Here is a 17,153-nt window from a genome sequence, read left to right as displayed (position 1 = left end):
CTTGCTTTCTAAGTTTTAAAGACATCAGTTGACTACAAGGACTCTAGTCTGAAAATATATATATATATAAGCAAGTCATGCCAGATTGAAGTCAGCTCATCCCCGGCCTAGGACAGCCTTCCCCAACCCAGAACCCTTTATAAGTGTTGGACTTATGGAGGGCTGGTCTAGGGTATATCATGCTCAGCCATTGGCCATGCTGGCTGGGGGATGATGGGAGTTATAGTCCAACAAATCTGGGGGGCACCATGTTGAGGAAGTCTGTTCTAGGATGTATGAAGCATGAATCAGGCCTGTTTGAGCTTGTAATGGCTCTAGGTTCAGCAGCAGAGTACCTCCAAGTACCAAACATTGCAGAGAGAGAGCGCAAAGAAGGACTATTATACTCATGCCCCGCTTGGAAACTTCTCAAAGACATGAAGAAGGGCTTGCTCCTTAAGCTAGGATTTGTAATCAGCAACAAAGCCTGCTTCAGAATCCTGGTTGAGAGAAAATCCTGGCTAGCATGAACCCTGAGGATTCTGAGTGCAGACATAACAAGCTATGGCTAAGGTCAGCAGGGGGCAGAGGGTAAGATCTGCACACAAGTCAGGGAGGATCTGTGTTATGCAAAGGCCAGCAATTAACAGTGTCATGTCTCCATGTTATGTGTTCTATACAACTGCTATAACTCTTTATCATATTTAAATGAAGTTAATAGAAGACAGGAGAAGACACTGCACTGTAGAACATACCCCAACGCTTCCTTGTGGCTGTGCATTAGTATTTTATTTATTTCATTTCATTAGTAGCATTGGGCAAGCTCTCTTTCAGGAAAGACTGACCTCTAGTAGTGATCTTCTCACTGAGGGACACCAGTAAGATTCTGGAGGAACCCAATGGCTCCCCAGAACACAGTTTGAAAACAGCCATCTTACAGAAAAGCAAAGAGTGCTGGAGACTTTGTTATTTGAATGGACGTGCAGCCAATGCAAACATGGCACATACTTGTAATTCAAGGATCCGTACCAACTCCTTCATGAATTCTGCAAGAGAGCCTGACACAGGTGACAGATTACGCCTAGGCAACCTTTCAACCGGAGAAATCTAACCTGAATAAGCAGGTAACCAGGGACGAAGGAGCCTCGGAATTCTCCTTGTTGCAAGAATTCTTCTTCAGCCAAGGCATGCAAATGGACAGATTAAGCTCCACGTAGCAGCGCTGCACTTTGTACTCAGCTGAACATTGCATTTGCCTGCCAATAAGACCAGGAAACTTTGGGGGAAAACAAGCCTGCTCTTTTCCACATTCCAAAGACACAAATCCAGGTAATGAAGGGAGATGAAGGCTCTCTTAATGGCACATACTTGTTATCAAGGAAAATAAGTGGTGATTAATGATATCCTGAAAATTTCAAGTCATCCAAAATTTAAACAATCCTTAAGAAGCTTAGAATACAATATTAGCTGCTAAAGTACATTCTTTTAAAGTTACGTTCTGTTAGGTTATAAATTAAGTTAAAAACCTACAATTACTGAAAAAGGTTGATGAACAAATCTATCTAAACCATCTGTCAGTACTCCATCACACTCTGGCATGACCAAGAAAAAGAAATCAGGATGGGACTATGCAAATGAAGGATTGTGGGTACACAGACAAAGCGCAAGCACGACGCACAGGACCAAAGAAGATGGACCAGGATGGTTATCCAAGAGTCTGCTCCATTTACATATAAAGTGTGAGTGGGGTTCTATTCAGATGAAAAGGTGCACTGGGGAAAACGGTTGTTAGATTCTCCTTTCCCCAAAACTGCCTTCTGCAATGACCATTCCACCTGGTTCTTATGAAACTTCATTACGTAACAGTATGAAAGTGCTGGTGCCCAAAGAAGCTTATTTTTGTCTTCTTCCACTCCCCATTCCTTTTCCCTTTTCAAGCACATTTCCTAGATTATGAAAAACATTATTATATACAGTGCTTTGAAAGGAAGGCAGAATATTTAAAAGGTAGTACTTAAATAAATAGAAGGCTGTAGAACTGTATTCTCTTTCCTCATTTAACTCAGGGACATTTCACACCTGGGTTTGCAGCTTTCTAATGAGCGTGAGTGCATGGGAGGTGTGTTGGATTCACATATTACACTTGAAATATCTTTTGGTGTATGAAGCAGCCTCAGGCAGAACTATTAGTTCCTTTTGCAGACCTCCTACTTCTAAAAGCTTAAGGCCACCTTCACACAGTTCCGTCAGTATCAAATGAAAACAATTCTTTAAAATCTCAGATTTTGGATTTATAAACAGAGTAATTTATTAACTTTCAGTCCTCCAAATCCAGTATTTTAGACTGTGACATTTCCTGCCACCCCCAACCACAGTAGCAAGAGAGTCAAGTAAACTATTGAAAGGGTGAGCATCAGACAGAGAGAGAGAGAGAGAGAGAGAAAATGGTGCTGCTTTTCTTAAACCTAGTGCTCTAGCTTGAAAAGAGTAACAAGGCCATCAACAAAAAACAGAGAGGTTAGGATTCAGTAGACAACAGCACAGATACCAATTTATCTGCATAATGCTGTGTATCTCAGCAAGAAAAAAGAAAGCTCATCTGAAAATGTGAGAAGGGCACATTTTACTGTGAAAATGGGGTTCCTTCAAGGCAATATTCGTATATATTTTAAAAGGCGTCCTAGAGTGATGGCAACTGTAGAGATCATTTTAGGAATTTGTGAAAAATGACACCGTGATACTGAAATGCAGAGGAAGTCGTGACTTTAGGATTTTTGATCGGTGATCCGCTGTAAGCAAAGCTTCATGTAGGAATCCTTATTGCGTATCTCGATCACTGCATCCCTGACGAGTTCAATGAACATGTGAGGCCAGAGTTTCTGCAAGGACTCATTTTTCATATTGATGTCAGTTGCTTCCTTCACTAAGTCTTGAATGTAGGTTTGGCAGAAGTTCTTCCTGTCCTTCGTTTCCTGTACAAAAGAACCATTGTTGAGGGCAAAAATAAGGTAACAAATCCCCTCAGAACAGCAAAGTTTAATTATAAAAATACCAGGGACATGAGAGAGAGAGAGAGAGAGAGAGAGAGAGAGAGAGAGAGAGCCTGACATGTTGGTCCTCAAAGAACAGGATGTACCAAAAGAGGTAAGGGGATCTCTCTCTTGGGAGCAATGTTTGTCAATGTAAGAGAAGGCAACTGTTTGAACATTACCAAGCTCCTTAGGCAGGATAGAAAATTAGCTAATTTTCAGCTACAAAGCAAAGCAAGGCATGGTAGGTAAAAAAAACCAAAAAATATCTAACACAAATGCAAAATATTGGCTCAGATCAGACATCAAAATCAAACTATGCTTTGGCCATTAGCTCCATGCCTTGGCCTCAAGCAATAATAGATTTAAAAACAACAGAACTGAAACACTAAAAAAAAGCTTAAGGGAGCACTATTTTCTATTATTTGTATTAAATTATCTTTCTGTACTATCTAAAGCGACTTAACGACTGAACAAAAACAACTATCTAAAGCAGTGTTGTGTGTGCCAGGAGGATTTTTTGACCAACAAGATCTAGAAAAGCCATGCAATTTTGCCCAAGTCTGGCTTTATGGCAAGCCGGATGAGAGGGGAGGAAAAAATTACTGTCGCAGCATTGAGGCTTTCTTGTTCAATTATCCTAATCCCCTTTTATGAAGGATTTCCACAAAGCCCTATAACAATTTGCCCTCTGGAAGCTGCCACAGTGTTAAATCCAATTGATTTATAGCACAGCTGAAAACGTGAGGTCAAAACTTGCTCCTCCAAACCACACAGAACTGTTTTTAATGGGTAGTAAAAGAGGACAAATCCCTTCCAGCTGCCATGATCTAAAAATATAATTATTCTTTGGTGAATACAACGTGCCACTCTCAACAGTAAACTAGCTATCACATTTATGACGACAGTTTGCTGCTGACAAGCTGAGTTGGCAGCTATCTTGTTCGCTCCCGTAGGACTTTCGGTAAAATCCACAGGTACATGTGGAACTTACTTTTCCTAATAATGGACGACTTGCTACACACCTCACAGAAAGAGCTGCACTTTACTCAATCACTGGTTCCCTCAAGGGACCTAATTTACTACAAACCCCTTTTCCTGGTATGATGGAAATGGGAAATAAGGGTTTATTATTAGCTTGCCCTGTATGCCATTTGCCGCTTTAAATTCCTCTGCTACACAGCCTCACTTTTATTGTGCTGAATGACAACTCTACATGCAGACATAGAATAACAGCTTGTGTAGCACAATGAGTCAGTGTATGTTCTGTGAGCTGGGAAGTCTCCAATTCAAATCTGATCTCAGTCACAAAAGCACTAGTTGGTCTTGGCCACATCGCAGCCTCATCCTACGCCTGTAATATATCATCGGTGACCCATGCCATGATCACATTCAGGTTAGACTACCGCAATGTGCTACATGTGGGACTGAAGACTACTTGGAAACTAAAATTGGTTCAGAAAATGGCAACTAGACCACTCACCAGAAATGGCTGATCAGAGCATATACTGCCAGTTTTAAATCGACAGCACTGAAATGCCCACCCCTGGAAGGCTCACATGGCACAGAACCTATTGTTGTTTTGGACCCAGAACCTATTGTTGTTTTGGTTGTTTCTTTTAACAATTCAAGTTAAGTTTTTATATAATGTTCTAACCTGGCTCAGCCGTCTTTCTGCTGCTACTGTTTTATGCTATGCTTATTGTTTGAACACGGTGAGGCTTACTTCTGAATAGTCATGTAGAGCAGGGGTGGGAAACCTCTTTCAGCCTGATGACCAAATTCAATTTCAGAGAAAGGTTGGGGGCCCACATTCCATTGGTGTGTGGGGCCAAAGGCAAAAGGGGTGGGGCCAAAAATACCAGCATATTTTATCTTAAATCTACCAGCAACTAAACCTTAGGAGAGGCATTTCATCCTTTTAGAATGGGGGAAAAACAGCACAAAACCCAAGAAACCACCAAATGATCAGTGGTTGGGGCCAGGAGAAGGGTGTGTGGAACTCTGGAGGACTGGACTGAGACCCCAGAAGGCCCAATTTGGCCCCCTGACCTGAGGTTCCCCAGCCCTGATGTAGAGGACTGCACTGTTAGTCTCTTCCTTATGTTAACCACTGAGAGATTTTACCTAGAGGATAGAAAGTTTCTAAATAAATAAACTGTGCACAAAGCTTCACGCTTTGAGGCAGTTGGGGGTACGAAGGGGTACTAAAGTGGCCAGATCTAAAGGGCTGGTGGGAAGAGATGCAGTCTGTCTGTCTGTCTATCTGTCTGTCTGTCTCTCACACACATACACACACACACACAGAGCACCACCTTCTCCTCCTGCAACTGACTTTTTCCTATTGATTTAACCATGAATAGCTAAATGGCAGTCAGTAAATAAATCTATTTGCTTATTCCCAACTGCACATCCTTACTACAGCGTTTTGCCCATGAAACTTTAAGCTGCTTATATTCATTTTGCAGCAGAATAAAAGCAAGGCAGCAAGGAGGGAAAGAGTATGTCTTTGTGTACATTCGTTGTGTTGAATATCTCCATTTACAATAAATGTATGTGTCAGCTTATGGATATTTTTAATAGTGCTACTGCTAGGATGTGGAGCAGGAGATATCAGTTATGTTCCAGTTAAATCTTGAAATAAACTGTTTCACTGGATGGAAGTCAACTGTGCCGTTTCAGGAAAAAAGAAAATATATAAGAAACTGATTAAAAAGGAGATGAGCTTCCGCAACAAAAACAAACAGTCGAAATATTTTCATAGCGCCTGTTCCTCCCGGTCTCCTCACCTCCAGCTTTTCTGTCTGGGAATCTCTTGTGGAGTAATTCAGTGTCGACCGACTGGCGTTTTCTCCTCCAAGCTTTCGACGGTCATTGTCATCTTCACTTGTAGACCCAAATTTCTTCCCTTTTGCCTCCAAAAGATAACACAATTGTTTCTTCCTGAGTACAGATAAGGAAAAAGAGAGAGATTTACAAGTCTACGCTATTGCAGATCCTTACTGGCGATTGCAATATGTGGCCTTTCATTTGTGTTTGTCAATTTAAATTTATGAGTTCCTGGTTTATTGCGTATCTTGTTGCTTGACGCATGAAAGGTATTCACCCGTTATCTCAGAACTGCAACAACTTAATAGGTATGTTCGACAGATGCTGTAAATGAGTCTCCAAAATGAGAAAAGGAGTGGGGGAGAATATAAACACACAAGAAGAAAAAAATAGAAACTTTAAAGATGAAATGTAAGTAGAACAAAACACTAAAGAAAAAGTCTTACAATTCTCCTCTTAAGCTGGGAGAACTATGCTGGCTGCGGGATGGAGTTGTAGTCCAACACACTTGGGGGGCACCAAGTTGGGGAAGGCTGGTCTAGTCCAACTAGCAGTGTTCAAGGGTTAGTCAAGTGACCCAGCAGGTCGTCCTTTCTGCTTTAGTTCTGGGGCATCAAAAATTCATTCTTAAGCCCTAACTGCCATTGCAATTAACTACAAATATTATTCTTTGGCAAAAAGGCCTAAGTTATTTTAGTTCAGATTCACGGAGCACTTTTTAAAGTTGTTTAATTACTCCATTGTTTTATTTCTGTTATACATTTTGTGATATTGTATAGGTTTCATTAATGGCCCTTGGCTTGTAAATAAATGATTGACTGACTGACAGAAGGAAAGAAACTGGCAGAGGGTCTCTCAATGTTTCCAGCAAGGGTCTTCCCCAGCCCTGTTACCAGAGACCCACGCCTAGCTGCTCCCCTCCTGTAATATCCACACAAACATAATTTAGCACACACGAAGAGGCTGCCCCTCCACTGAAATGAATGAGGAAACGTGAAAATTGGGGAGCTCTACGAATACGTAACAAAACAACACCAGCTCCCTTACCAAAACCTTCGCACTCAAATGCAAGATTACTCTCATACATATGCTTTACCTGCAATCTCCAAGTAATGAAAGCAGGCGGCAATAGGGTACATCTGATGATGCTACATAGGCCAAGACACCAAACAGCCTTTCTGCCATTATCATGTCATTCTGTGTAACCTGCGGAAGTGAAAAAATGGGAGGATTCGCATCCGGCCCGAGTCGTGCACTTTAAAGTGCTGTCAGTTTCAACGGACGTTATCCACCGTGGTTCAAATACTTTGACGGGTCTTGGTAGGCAATCATGGTTTCTAGTAGCCAGTGATGGTCAGCATTTTCGCATCTACATCCACAGAGAATAGTCTGCACCTTTTGTACCTGCTGCTGCTTGAGGAGCTTCTGCAGGCAAGGAGCAGCTGGACACATCTGTGAGCATATCTGTACTGCTTTCTCCCCTTTAGCCCATGACACAGAGCCCAACGTCCTGGTGCCATTTTGACAAAGGCACTCTCTGCCTGCCCTGTGTTGCTGGTGACTTACAATAGTAGATTATACCAGAAGCTTTCCCTGGTGGTCACCAGCATTTAAATTTAAGGTTGCTACTGGCTACCATATTTGTGGGTACCTGGTTAAATATGCACTTCAGTCTTTCCACTGAAATCTTAAAAGTGACTTAAAAGTGCTCACTTTTGGCTGTCTCGTGTCAATTAAGGAGCCACTGCTGTAGCATGCAAAGTGCTTTGCAGTTCTCCCTCTTCCACTTTCATAGCCAACATGTAAAATAGGCCATTATTATTTTCATTTTACAAATAGAGAACTAAAAGAAAGAAGCAACTTGCCTGTGGCCACATAGCAAAAATCGCAACTGAGCTGGCAATTATTAATACTATGAATAATACATAGCATTTTAGTGTCTTCAAAGCATTTCACACAATCATCCTTAAAACAGTCAGATAAGACTGGGATTTGAACTTAACTCTACATATCCCTCATAGATCAAGCTGTAGAGTATCTCCTCAAACTGTTATCACACTTAGCCTTTACACCTTGCATGCCAAATGCACGTCATCTACTCTCTCTTTCCAATTTCTTTAGGAGCCCTACAAGGGAAAAAAGCAACATTGGCCCCATATTACTGATGTGAGGGCTGAGCCTGTGGCTGAGAGAAATTGGCTGAGTACACATGTAATGCTAAACCATGGCTACAAGGACAAGCTACAGTAAGAGCCTTGAACTCATACAATTATCCTTGCCTCTCCTCCTCCAGAACAGCTGTAAAGAGATCAGAAGCTTCTGCTTCCATGTTAGATTAGCTTCAGTTTCGTGTTGCATCCAAACCCCCTAAACTGTGTTTAATCTTAATTATGGCCACGTCCGTACATCATGCTAAACCATGGTTTGACACAACGTCCACTCTCTTTCTCCCACACAACCAAGAAGAGCTTGAAAGCTTTCGCTTCCGCTTTTATTTAACCATAGCTTCCTGTGTTGTCCAAACCAGAAATCACGGTGAGTACCAACTATGGTTCCTTTCAGCAAGCCAGCTTCAAAGTTAGAAGCTGGCTTGCTTGAAACTAACTATAGTTGATGTTAAGCAAGATTCCTGGTTTGGATAACATGGGACGCCATGGTTAACCAAAAGCAAAAGTAAACACTTCTGAAATCCTCCTCCCAGCCACACAGGAGGAAAAGTGAGGGAGGAGAGTACAATGGTTGAGCATGATGTGCAAACACAGCCTATGATTTGTTGAAACAAACCAGTTTCACAAACAAAGATTTGAAATTGGCTTGTTTCAACACACCAAAGGCAAGATTAATCATAGCTTGTCTGGGTTCAGACTTCACAACAAACTGCAGCTCATCGAAAACAGAAGTGAAAGCTTCTGAATTCCTCCTCACAGCTGTGCTGGAAGAGTGGGGAGAGTGTGAGCCTGAGGCTCACTACAACTTGTCCTCATAAAGCTAAACCTTGATTTAGCATAACATGCAATCACTGCCAGTAGCTTGCCTACTATGCATACAGCTCAGACAAGATTTGAAACATGAACTTTAATCACAACCAGCTATACCACCACAGTTCTTTTTATTTCTGTGTGTGTGTGTGTGTGTGTGTGTGTTAGAGAGAGAGAGAGAGAGAGAGAGAGAGGGAGGGAGGGAGGGAGGGAGAGAGAGAGAGAGAGAGGGAGACATTGACAGAGAGACAGAGAGGGAATACATGTATGAGTGTGTGTATATATATAGGGAAGTATCCAATGGGGCGCTTACGTGTCCTCTGATTCTCTTCCGCCCCACCAATTCCCTTCCACAAGCAGTGCTTGCCGCTTATGCAAGGGAGATTTAGCAGTTCCAGGGGCAACCCAAAATGAGCATTTATGCTCATTTCTGGAAGGAGGCAGGTGGGCAGAGCTCACAAGGGAGCTCCACTGACCTGCCTCCTCCCAGAAACAAGCGTTTCTGCTCATTCTGGGGCTTCCTCTAGGAAGTGCTAAATTTCCCTTGCATAAGCAGTGGGTCTCTTTTGAGCAATGGAATCAGTGGAACCCATCGGTGGGGGTGTAAGCACCCCATTGGATTCTGCCCATATATGTGCAAAAATATATACAATACAAAATATTCATGTATATTTAAGGAGGGAAGCAGTAAATCCTTTTAGATTTTCAAACATTCAAATTTCATAGCACCCCCAATGGGTCATAGATAATTTTTTTTAATCATTTTGCTTGATAGTACAAGATCGTTCTAAAACATTCTCATAAAAATAATTTATGTTTAGCGAAGAAAAATGTCAACTCTGAGATAATATTAGAAATTTAATGGTATGTTTTCCTTTATAAGTTCCTGAATTACTTAAGGGAAATTATTCCCTCTCCTTCTTTTTCCTCCCTCTGGGAGGTTTCAGTTGAGTTTAGTGTTTGGGCCCCTTCGTCCTGTGCTCCACAATTAATGTGTGCCAGAAAAGAACTGAAAAGTAAATCTTGCAATTTGTACTTCTAGATATATTTCATTAGGTATCTGATATAAGCCCAGTTTGTAACAAATTATTAAACAATGGTTTCCAATTCTCAGTTAATTTAAGGGTTTCCTGTATAATCAAGAGCACCAATTTAAACATGCCCGACTTATCAAAAGATAGAATAGTTTGGCAAAAAATTAAAAAACTGTAATGAGCATCCTACTAGGTTCCTTTTCTTTTTGCTTCCTACTGACCTCAGAATTTCTCACTTCTCTTCTCCCTTGGCTACATTTTCATATTTTTTGCTGTTGGAATTAAAGCTGGTTTAGCTGATATATCCATCAGCTTACTTGAACACAGAAACACAGCTCATGTATGCAATCTACTCAAATAAGTAATGCAATACAGCGCAGGAAGAACTCCTCGAAGTCCTTCATGACTGTGGCATGCCAAGGATGTGAAGAGCCCTCCTCAGGAAAGTGCTGCAGGACTCTTACAAGTATCCTTAAATTATTTTACCCTGCGAGAAGACCTCTCACACAAGCACCTTATTTTGCAGAACTGAGCCAGTGACAGGATCAGCTGAACCATCGCTAAACATTGAGGCAAGACTTAACGTGGCAGCCCCCATCTTTTCAATATTTCCTTTTCTTACCTCTATCCCATTTATTTTTTGCAGATTGAAATGGCTCAGTCTAAAAAGAACATAATACTTCCACAAGGTGAAGGTGACAACTGGATTTCCCTGAGCATCAACTGTTAACTGCTCAAGGCGGCGGACTTGGGCTAAGGCATTGAACTGCTGCAACATGAGGAGGTTGGTTTCCTTGAATTTCAAGTGCTGGAAACAAACAAACAAAAAGACAAGCAGCATTAAACATCTGATGGAGGACAGAAGACTGCAGAGAGAGGAGGAATTATTTGGATAACATTAGATCTGAGCGGCTTCTGACTAGCACAGCCAAAATGACTCGTTTTAACATCTAGGCTTCTGTACTGCGAAATATATATTCCACCAAAGAGGGCAATAGCCATGGACAATGGATACCTGAGGTGAGTTTTTATCATCTGGACAGGACCAGTGCGAAGGATTGGAATGGTCGGGTACCTGCTGAAGCCCACACCTGACTGGAAGAGCCCAGTGGTCTCAATCCTTCTCCTCATTGTTGCTGCCTGTTCACCTGCTCTCTCTAAGAGTAGTGGCAAGATCAGAGGGAAGAATCAGCAGCCTCCACTTGCTTTGCCATCACCTTCTGGGCAGTGGTGTGGGCTGGGCCTACAGCAGCATTCCCCAACTTGGTGTGACCTCCAAACGTCTTAGATTGCAACTCCCATCTTTCCTGAACACTGGCCATGCTAGCTGGGACTTATGGAGGTTGTAGTCCAAAGCATCTGGAGGACACCAGGTTGAGGAAGGCTGGCGTAGAGGGAGAAGACAAATGGGAGGAGGGGGGCAGGTCGTGACAGTGGCAAGGAGGTGGGCCCACAAGGGCATATGGATATTTCTGTGGTTTCAGGGCTGGCCCTAGTATTAGGCAGAGTCAGGTGGCTGCCGCAAGTAGCTGATTTTAGGTGTCGTGGAAGGGCAGACAATTGTTTGTTATTTAATTTATTACTCTGTATTTTTTATGCCAAGACAGAGAAGAGGCCTTTGTTGGTTTTTCTGCCTCAAGTGCCAGGTACTATGGCCATACAACAGGGGTAGGCGTCACGTGGACTATCGCCCCCCACTAAGGTTCCTGCCAAAAACGAATAATGAAAAAGGCATTCATTTGGAGTGCCAAATAGGTCAAATTTGACCCTTTTAGGGCTCTGTGGCTGCTGTGGGATAAGCTGTCCGCTGTATGTGACTCACCATACAAATAAGTAAAACAGACAAGCTAAATGAAGACACATGTACAAAACAGAACAAAGTACAACTGAATGACTTGAGATTCAGGATAGGCCACACACAAAATCTTCACACAATACATAATTAATTTATGGACTTCTTACAGGATGTGGTATTGGCCATGGCTTTAAAAGGGAATTGAACACATCCATGGGGGTGAGGAGGAGAACGTCTACCAACAGTTATTACTCAAGATGGCCAAAAGGAATTTCCATTTTTCAGAGGCAGTGTGCCACTGAATAACACTTGCTAGGGAGCAATAGAGGGAGTTACTGGTCCGGTTTGCACCTAACAAGAAGCCACCATGGGTGAATTTCCCTTCTTGTTGCGGTGGTCATTTTGAATATTCGCGGAGCAGCGGGGTCATGCCGTAGCTTCTCATTACGTGCGAACCTGAGGAGGGTGGGTTGTTGGGGTGGCAAGCCTAAAACAGCCCATGGCTTCTGGTTGGCTTGTCAGCCACTCCAACAACCCACTCTCACTGGGTTCACACATAACAAGAAGCTGCTACAGCAGGGGCTTGGATCACCAACCTGCCCCCCCCCCCGAGTTCTGCAACCCATCATGGCTAATTAGCCATGATGGGCTGTGGTGATTGTGCAAACCAGGTCAATGCCTACTTTGGGGCTTCCCAGAGGCATGCTGGACTAGATGGACATTTGGCCTGATCCAGCTGGGCTACACTTAGGTTCTTACTTGAGCCAAACCAGACAGCTGGACATCTTGTGGCTTGTCCAGAGTGCTGAAAGATCAAGAAGAAAACTTCTTACCAGAGAATTGGGAAATCTGATCTTCAGTTTCGGCAACACCGGAACAATTTCATCAAAGTCTATGAAAATAAAAGAGATTGTGGAGACGCTTCCGGCTGTCTGAACGCTCCAGTTTCGATCCAAGGATTCCAGAGCTCCGGAGCCGTACAGGTACAGAGTGTCACCATCTACTTCCACTAGGTGCGAGTCCAATACAGACAACCCTTGGGTAGCTTTGCTCAAAAGCGAATCAAGAGACCTGAGTGGAGAAGCAGAACCATTATCTGAACACAGGATCATGTCAGGTGCCACCCTAGCATGAGGTTCGGCAGCACGTTTACCACAGAGGTCCATGTCGAAAATATGTCATGAGTTGAAAAGCCAGTTAGCATATCAGTCGTCTTTCAGGCGGTGGCCGTGATGCCCCTCCAAAATAAATCTTACCCTGAAATTTCGGGGGACAGGCCATAGCCCAGGGCTAGAGCACATGCTCTGTATGCAGAACATTCCAGATACTCTCCCTGGTATCTCAAGGTGGGGCCAGGAAAGGTTCCTTTCTGCCCAGGACTGTGGAGAGACGCTGTCAATCCGTGTACTGCAGACAATACTGGGATGCATGCACCAATGGTCTGACTGAGTACAAGGCAGCTTCTTCTATACATATATTTGTATCCACAAATGTGACACTTCTTTTTACCTCCCACACCTCAGAGCACATATTTTTTTGACACTCATTTTCCATACTCAGGGGCAGGAGTGGCCAACTCTGCAATCCCTGGAAGCCAGTTTCTCAGGACCTGTCACCACCACAACCCATTCCAACAGTCTGTGCTGAGGAGAGAAGAATTAGGGCCATCCCACCAGCCCTAAAGACCACCTCCTTCAAGGCTCCCTCTTCTTCGTCTGTCATCTCCAGCAGCCATTCCAGCAGGCTGCACTGAGGGAGAAGAGAGGGGGAGGCGGGGCCATTCCACCACCTCTGCTGAAAGACTTGATTTTTTTCCTCTTCCCTCCCTATTCCTTCTTCCTTGTATATTCTGTCATTTTAGATTGTAAGCCTGTGGGCAGGGATGGTCCCCTTTCACTGGTTATTTGTAAGCTGCTCTGGGAGCACTTTTGGTTAAGGAGCAGGATAAAAATACTCCAGGAGAGCAATCCTATGGTCCCTAGACAGTGTCTGGGGGGCCATAGGATTTTTTGGATTCTCAGATCTGAGGTCAGAAACAGTGCTCCGAGCTCAGATTGGGGAATCCGTGCTCCAACCCCTCTCCCTCTCATAGCTGGTGGAGAGAGAACTGCACCAGCTGCCTCTCTGCGGTCGGGAATGGGACCTCAAAGAGGCGGTAAAGGGGGCATCCCAGTGGGCAGGGAGGGGAGGAGACTGGAGAGGAAGGGATATGAGCTATCCCAAGGCCTCTCCAGCTTTCTTCCCTCCCCCTCCAAAACGCTCCAGCTAGATGGGCAAAAAAAAGCCCATCTAGCGAAAATACAGAGCAGGAGGAAAGGGAAGCAAAGGTCGCCTTTGCCACGCCTCCCACTCTGCACTGGAGTTCAGAGGCTTACAATCATTGAGGATGGAAGTAATAGGATTGCCCCCTAAACAAGTAAATGAGTAAAATAAACCTATCTTCCCAGGACCAGTATGAAGTTGTAGTTTATCAGCATCTGCCGCTGAGCATATACTGCTACTAGGTGCAAGTCAAAAGTCTGGTCAGTGCTTGGAGGGGAGACTACCTGGGAACCACATGTAGCCACCTTGAGTTCCACAACTGAAGAAAGGTGGAATATAAATATAATAAAGAAAAAAAAAATGTTCCTCCAGGGCACAGTTTTCTAAGGGGGATGAGAGTTAATATTCTGGCTTTTTGTGATTCTGATGGTAGAATCATAGTATCATAGAATAGTAGGGCTGGAAGGGGCCTACAAGACCATCGAGTCCAACCCCCTGCTCAATGCAGGAATCCAAGCCAAAGCATCCCTGACAGATGGCTGTCCAGCTTCATCTTGAATGTCTCCAGTGTGGGAGAGCCCACCACCTCCCTAGGTAATGGGTTCCATTGTCATACTGCTCTAACAGTCAGGAAGTTTTTCCTGATGTTCGGCCAGAATCTCTGTAATAGAAAATGTGTATATATGCCATTAACATATTAAGGGTAGGACAAGAGGGTTTTTCCTGCTGTGGTATGGACCAGGGAACAGTACTACTTTTGCCGGGGTTATCCACAGCTCTGAACTTCTGTAAACTCTAGTGATCTGGGAGCAATACCTAAATACAAAAATGCACTCCTTGGGCTGAAAGATCATCTTGAAATACATTCTTTGGAAGGGAATGTCCCCACCCCCAGAGCCAGTACAAGTGGTGTAATGGTAACAAGACTGAGCTGTCAACCAGGAAGTCCCTTGTTCAGATCTCACTCTGCCACAAACCCACTAGGTGGATTTAGGCAAGTCACCATCTCTCAGCGGTGGCCACCAATCTGCGATCTCACTGCTTCTCATTCAGTATTTGCTGGTCCTATGCCTGTCAGTTTGGCAGTGAAACAGATTTACACAGGAGTGTAAATTCAAAGAAAAAGGAAAGAAAAACACTCAACGAACCGCTCAATGAGAACTGAGCACGCTCAGCCGCATCCAAGACAACAGCATGTTGAGGGTATCGGGTGTGTGTCAGCGGGTTGGGAATAAAGATTTGGTTGCTTGAGCCCCCATTTGCTGATAGCATCTGAGGAGAGGGAGGTTAGGTTCAGGAGAATGCATGCCTCGAGATTAGAAAACTCTTCTATCTGCAATTTATTGGTGGGAGGAGGGGTTCAGGAGGAAAGAAAGGGAAAAGGACAGCTTCCCCCTTCTTCAGAAACCTACACTCTCACACATCCACACTTTAGCAATAAAATGCTCAGGTTCAGGATTGGAAGCCAATCCCAAACCTGAGCCTTTGAGCATTACGTGAGGGTAAGGCTTCAGGAGGGTGGGAAAGAAAACTGCCTTCTCCACCTCCTGCTGGTTCAACCAAGCAGGGATTGGGCCCCTCCTTCCCTCAGAGGCCATTACAACCAGCTGCTCTCTGCGCAGGAGAGGAAGTAGTGAACTGTCACCATCACCATCTCTTCAAATAGGCTACTTTTACTATTCAATGATACATATCCTCCCTCCAGGTCCCTTATTCCTTGCATGTCACATCTTAAATTTAGATTGTAAAATGGAGGACTCTCATGTTATTTATCTTTGTAAACCACTCTGGGAGCCTTTCTGGCTGAAGGGCAGGGTATAAATACCATAAAGAAACGAACAGCACTCCAAGGCTCCAGTTCCAGGTTTGATGGATCCCTGAAAAGGAGCACTTCTGTTACGGATTGGGGATACACTGCAACATTTTGCTGTAGATCTCCACTTGTAGGGCTAACTCTCATTTGTAGGGATACTACTATTCATTTACCTTACATGGTGGTTGAGATAAGTGTATAGGAAGTACTTTGAACACCACTGTGTTTTACAAATACTGTATTAATAGTATTTACTTTGCTCACTACCCTGTTCTGAACCCCTTGCTCATTTAGCATAAAATAATTTGTCTGATTTTCTCTGTCAAATATTTGGGATGGGGGATATTATAAAAGTACCTGCTTTCATTTGTCTTCTAAGCACTTACTGGCCAAGCGTATACTTTGAAGAATCCAGCCTTTGTGCCAATTTTTTTTTTTTTTAAATTGGCTACAGCATCAATTGGGCATATTTTTGGAAATATAAAGGAGTCTAGGCACCACCCAGGGAATGTTCAATATGCATTAAGTTTACTTTCCCTGGACTGTGCTGTACAGACTCAATCCTTCAGATTCCTCACGTACAGAAATAAAGAAAAAATCCCAACAAAAACTGGAACAATGAAACTGGAAAAGAACATAGTTGCTTTGACTTTCTAAAAACTATTGTGCCTCTCAAGAAGCCCTATAATACGATGACAGACACAACATCAAGGAGGCCAGGTGGTGAAGCAAGGTGATCAAATTTTATTTTATTTTTTTGCTTGCTAAACTAGGACATCATATTGGAGGAGAGCGACAGAAGGACTTTCCAACCCAACTACACGAGACCAGTTTTTAACTGTTGGGAATTCTACCTGGGATTTTCTCCAAGCAAAGCAGCCGCTGTACCCATGAGCTGAGACCTTCCTGTTCATCTTGACTCTACCACCCAAATGTAATGTAGACCATTTCTACAGAAATATGGAATGAGACATGTGTGTAATGCATTCCACCTCTCACCAAACCTCAGTGGGATCCCTTTTCAGCCCCAGGAAGGAATAGAGGTGGTCCAATGCTCTCTGGGGCCATGGTAGAAGATGGGGACAGCCTCCCTAAGGGAGGAAAATGTGTCCCCTACTCCCCATTTGACACTACCATACTTAAACAATCAACCTTGACTCCGGTAGTTTATCACAAATGGGAAACAACTAGTCTCCTTGGTGCTTAGACCAGTAAGTGAGCTTGACCCCAACATTTTTACGGAGGATCAGGGAGTATCACATGACCAATGTGGCTAACTAGCCTTCCTTACTGGCCTGGGTGGACTCCCTGTAGTTCCTTCTTTAGCCAGCACTGGGTAGGTATGCACAGGTTGAACCTGTGGTTGACATACCTCAGGTCCCAGATTCTGGGGCCACAGCAGGCTCAAATACTGACACAGCAGCACAGCTTCTG

The 17,153-nt window shown here is 43.6% G+C and overlaps 1 protein-coding gene across 5 annotated transcripts in view; it reads right to left on the bottom strand.

Annotated features, from left to right (window-relative positions):
- Positions 1-748: 748 nt before the first annotated feature.
- Positions 749-17,153, bottom strand: part of LRRC49 (leucine rich repeat containing 49) — a 65,116-nt gene continuing 48,711 nt past the window's right edge. For 2 of the 5 annotated variants that reach the window (XM_084816739.1, XM_084816740.1), the window contains exons 12-16: positions 12,478-12,715; positions 10,472-10,657; positions 6,934-7,043; positions 5,798-5,951; positions 790-2,951 (exon numbers count right to left, since the gene is read on the bottom strand). In XM_084816739.1, coding sequence (XP_084672865.1) covers positions 2,745-2,951; positions 5,798-5,951; positions 6,934-7,043; positions 10,472-10,657; positions 12,478-12,715 — 895 coding nt within the window. In that variant the 3' untranslated portion in view covers positions 790-2,744. Of the gene's footprint in view, positions 2,952-5,797; positions 5,952-6,933; positions 7,044-10,471; positions 10,658-12,477; positions 12,716-17,153 lie in introns of all 5 variants that reach the window. The other 3 variants (XM_084816738.1, XM_084816737.1, XR_014785308.1) reach the window with 3 other exon arrangements.

Source organism: Heloderma suspectum, chromosome 11 (genome assembly GCF_057233095.1).
Source record: "Heloderma suspectum isolate Gila_16-S chromosome 11, 16-S_ref, whole genome shotgun sequence".
In the NCBI taxonomy this organism is placed as follows: domain Eukaryota; kingdom Metazoa; phylum Chordata; class Lepidosauria; order Squamata; family Helodermatidae; genus Heloderma; species Heloderma suspectum.
This window is presented reverse-complemented; position numbering and strand designations above follow the sequence as displayed.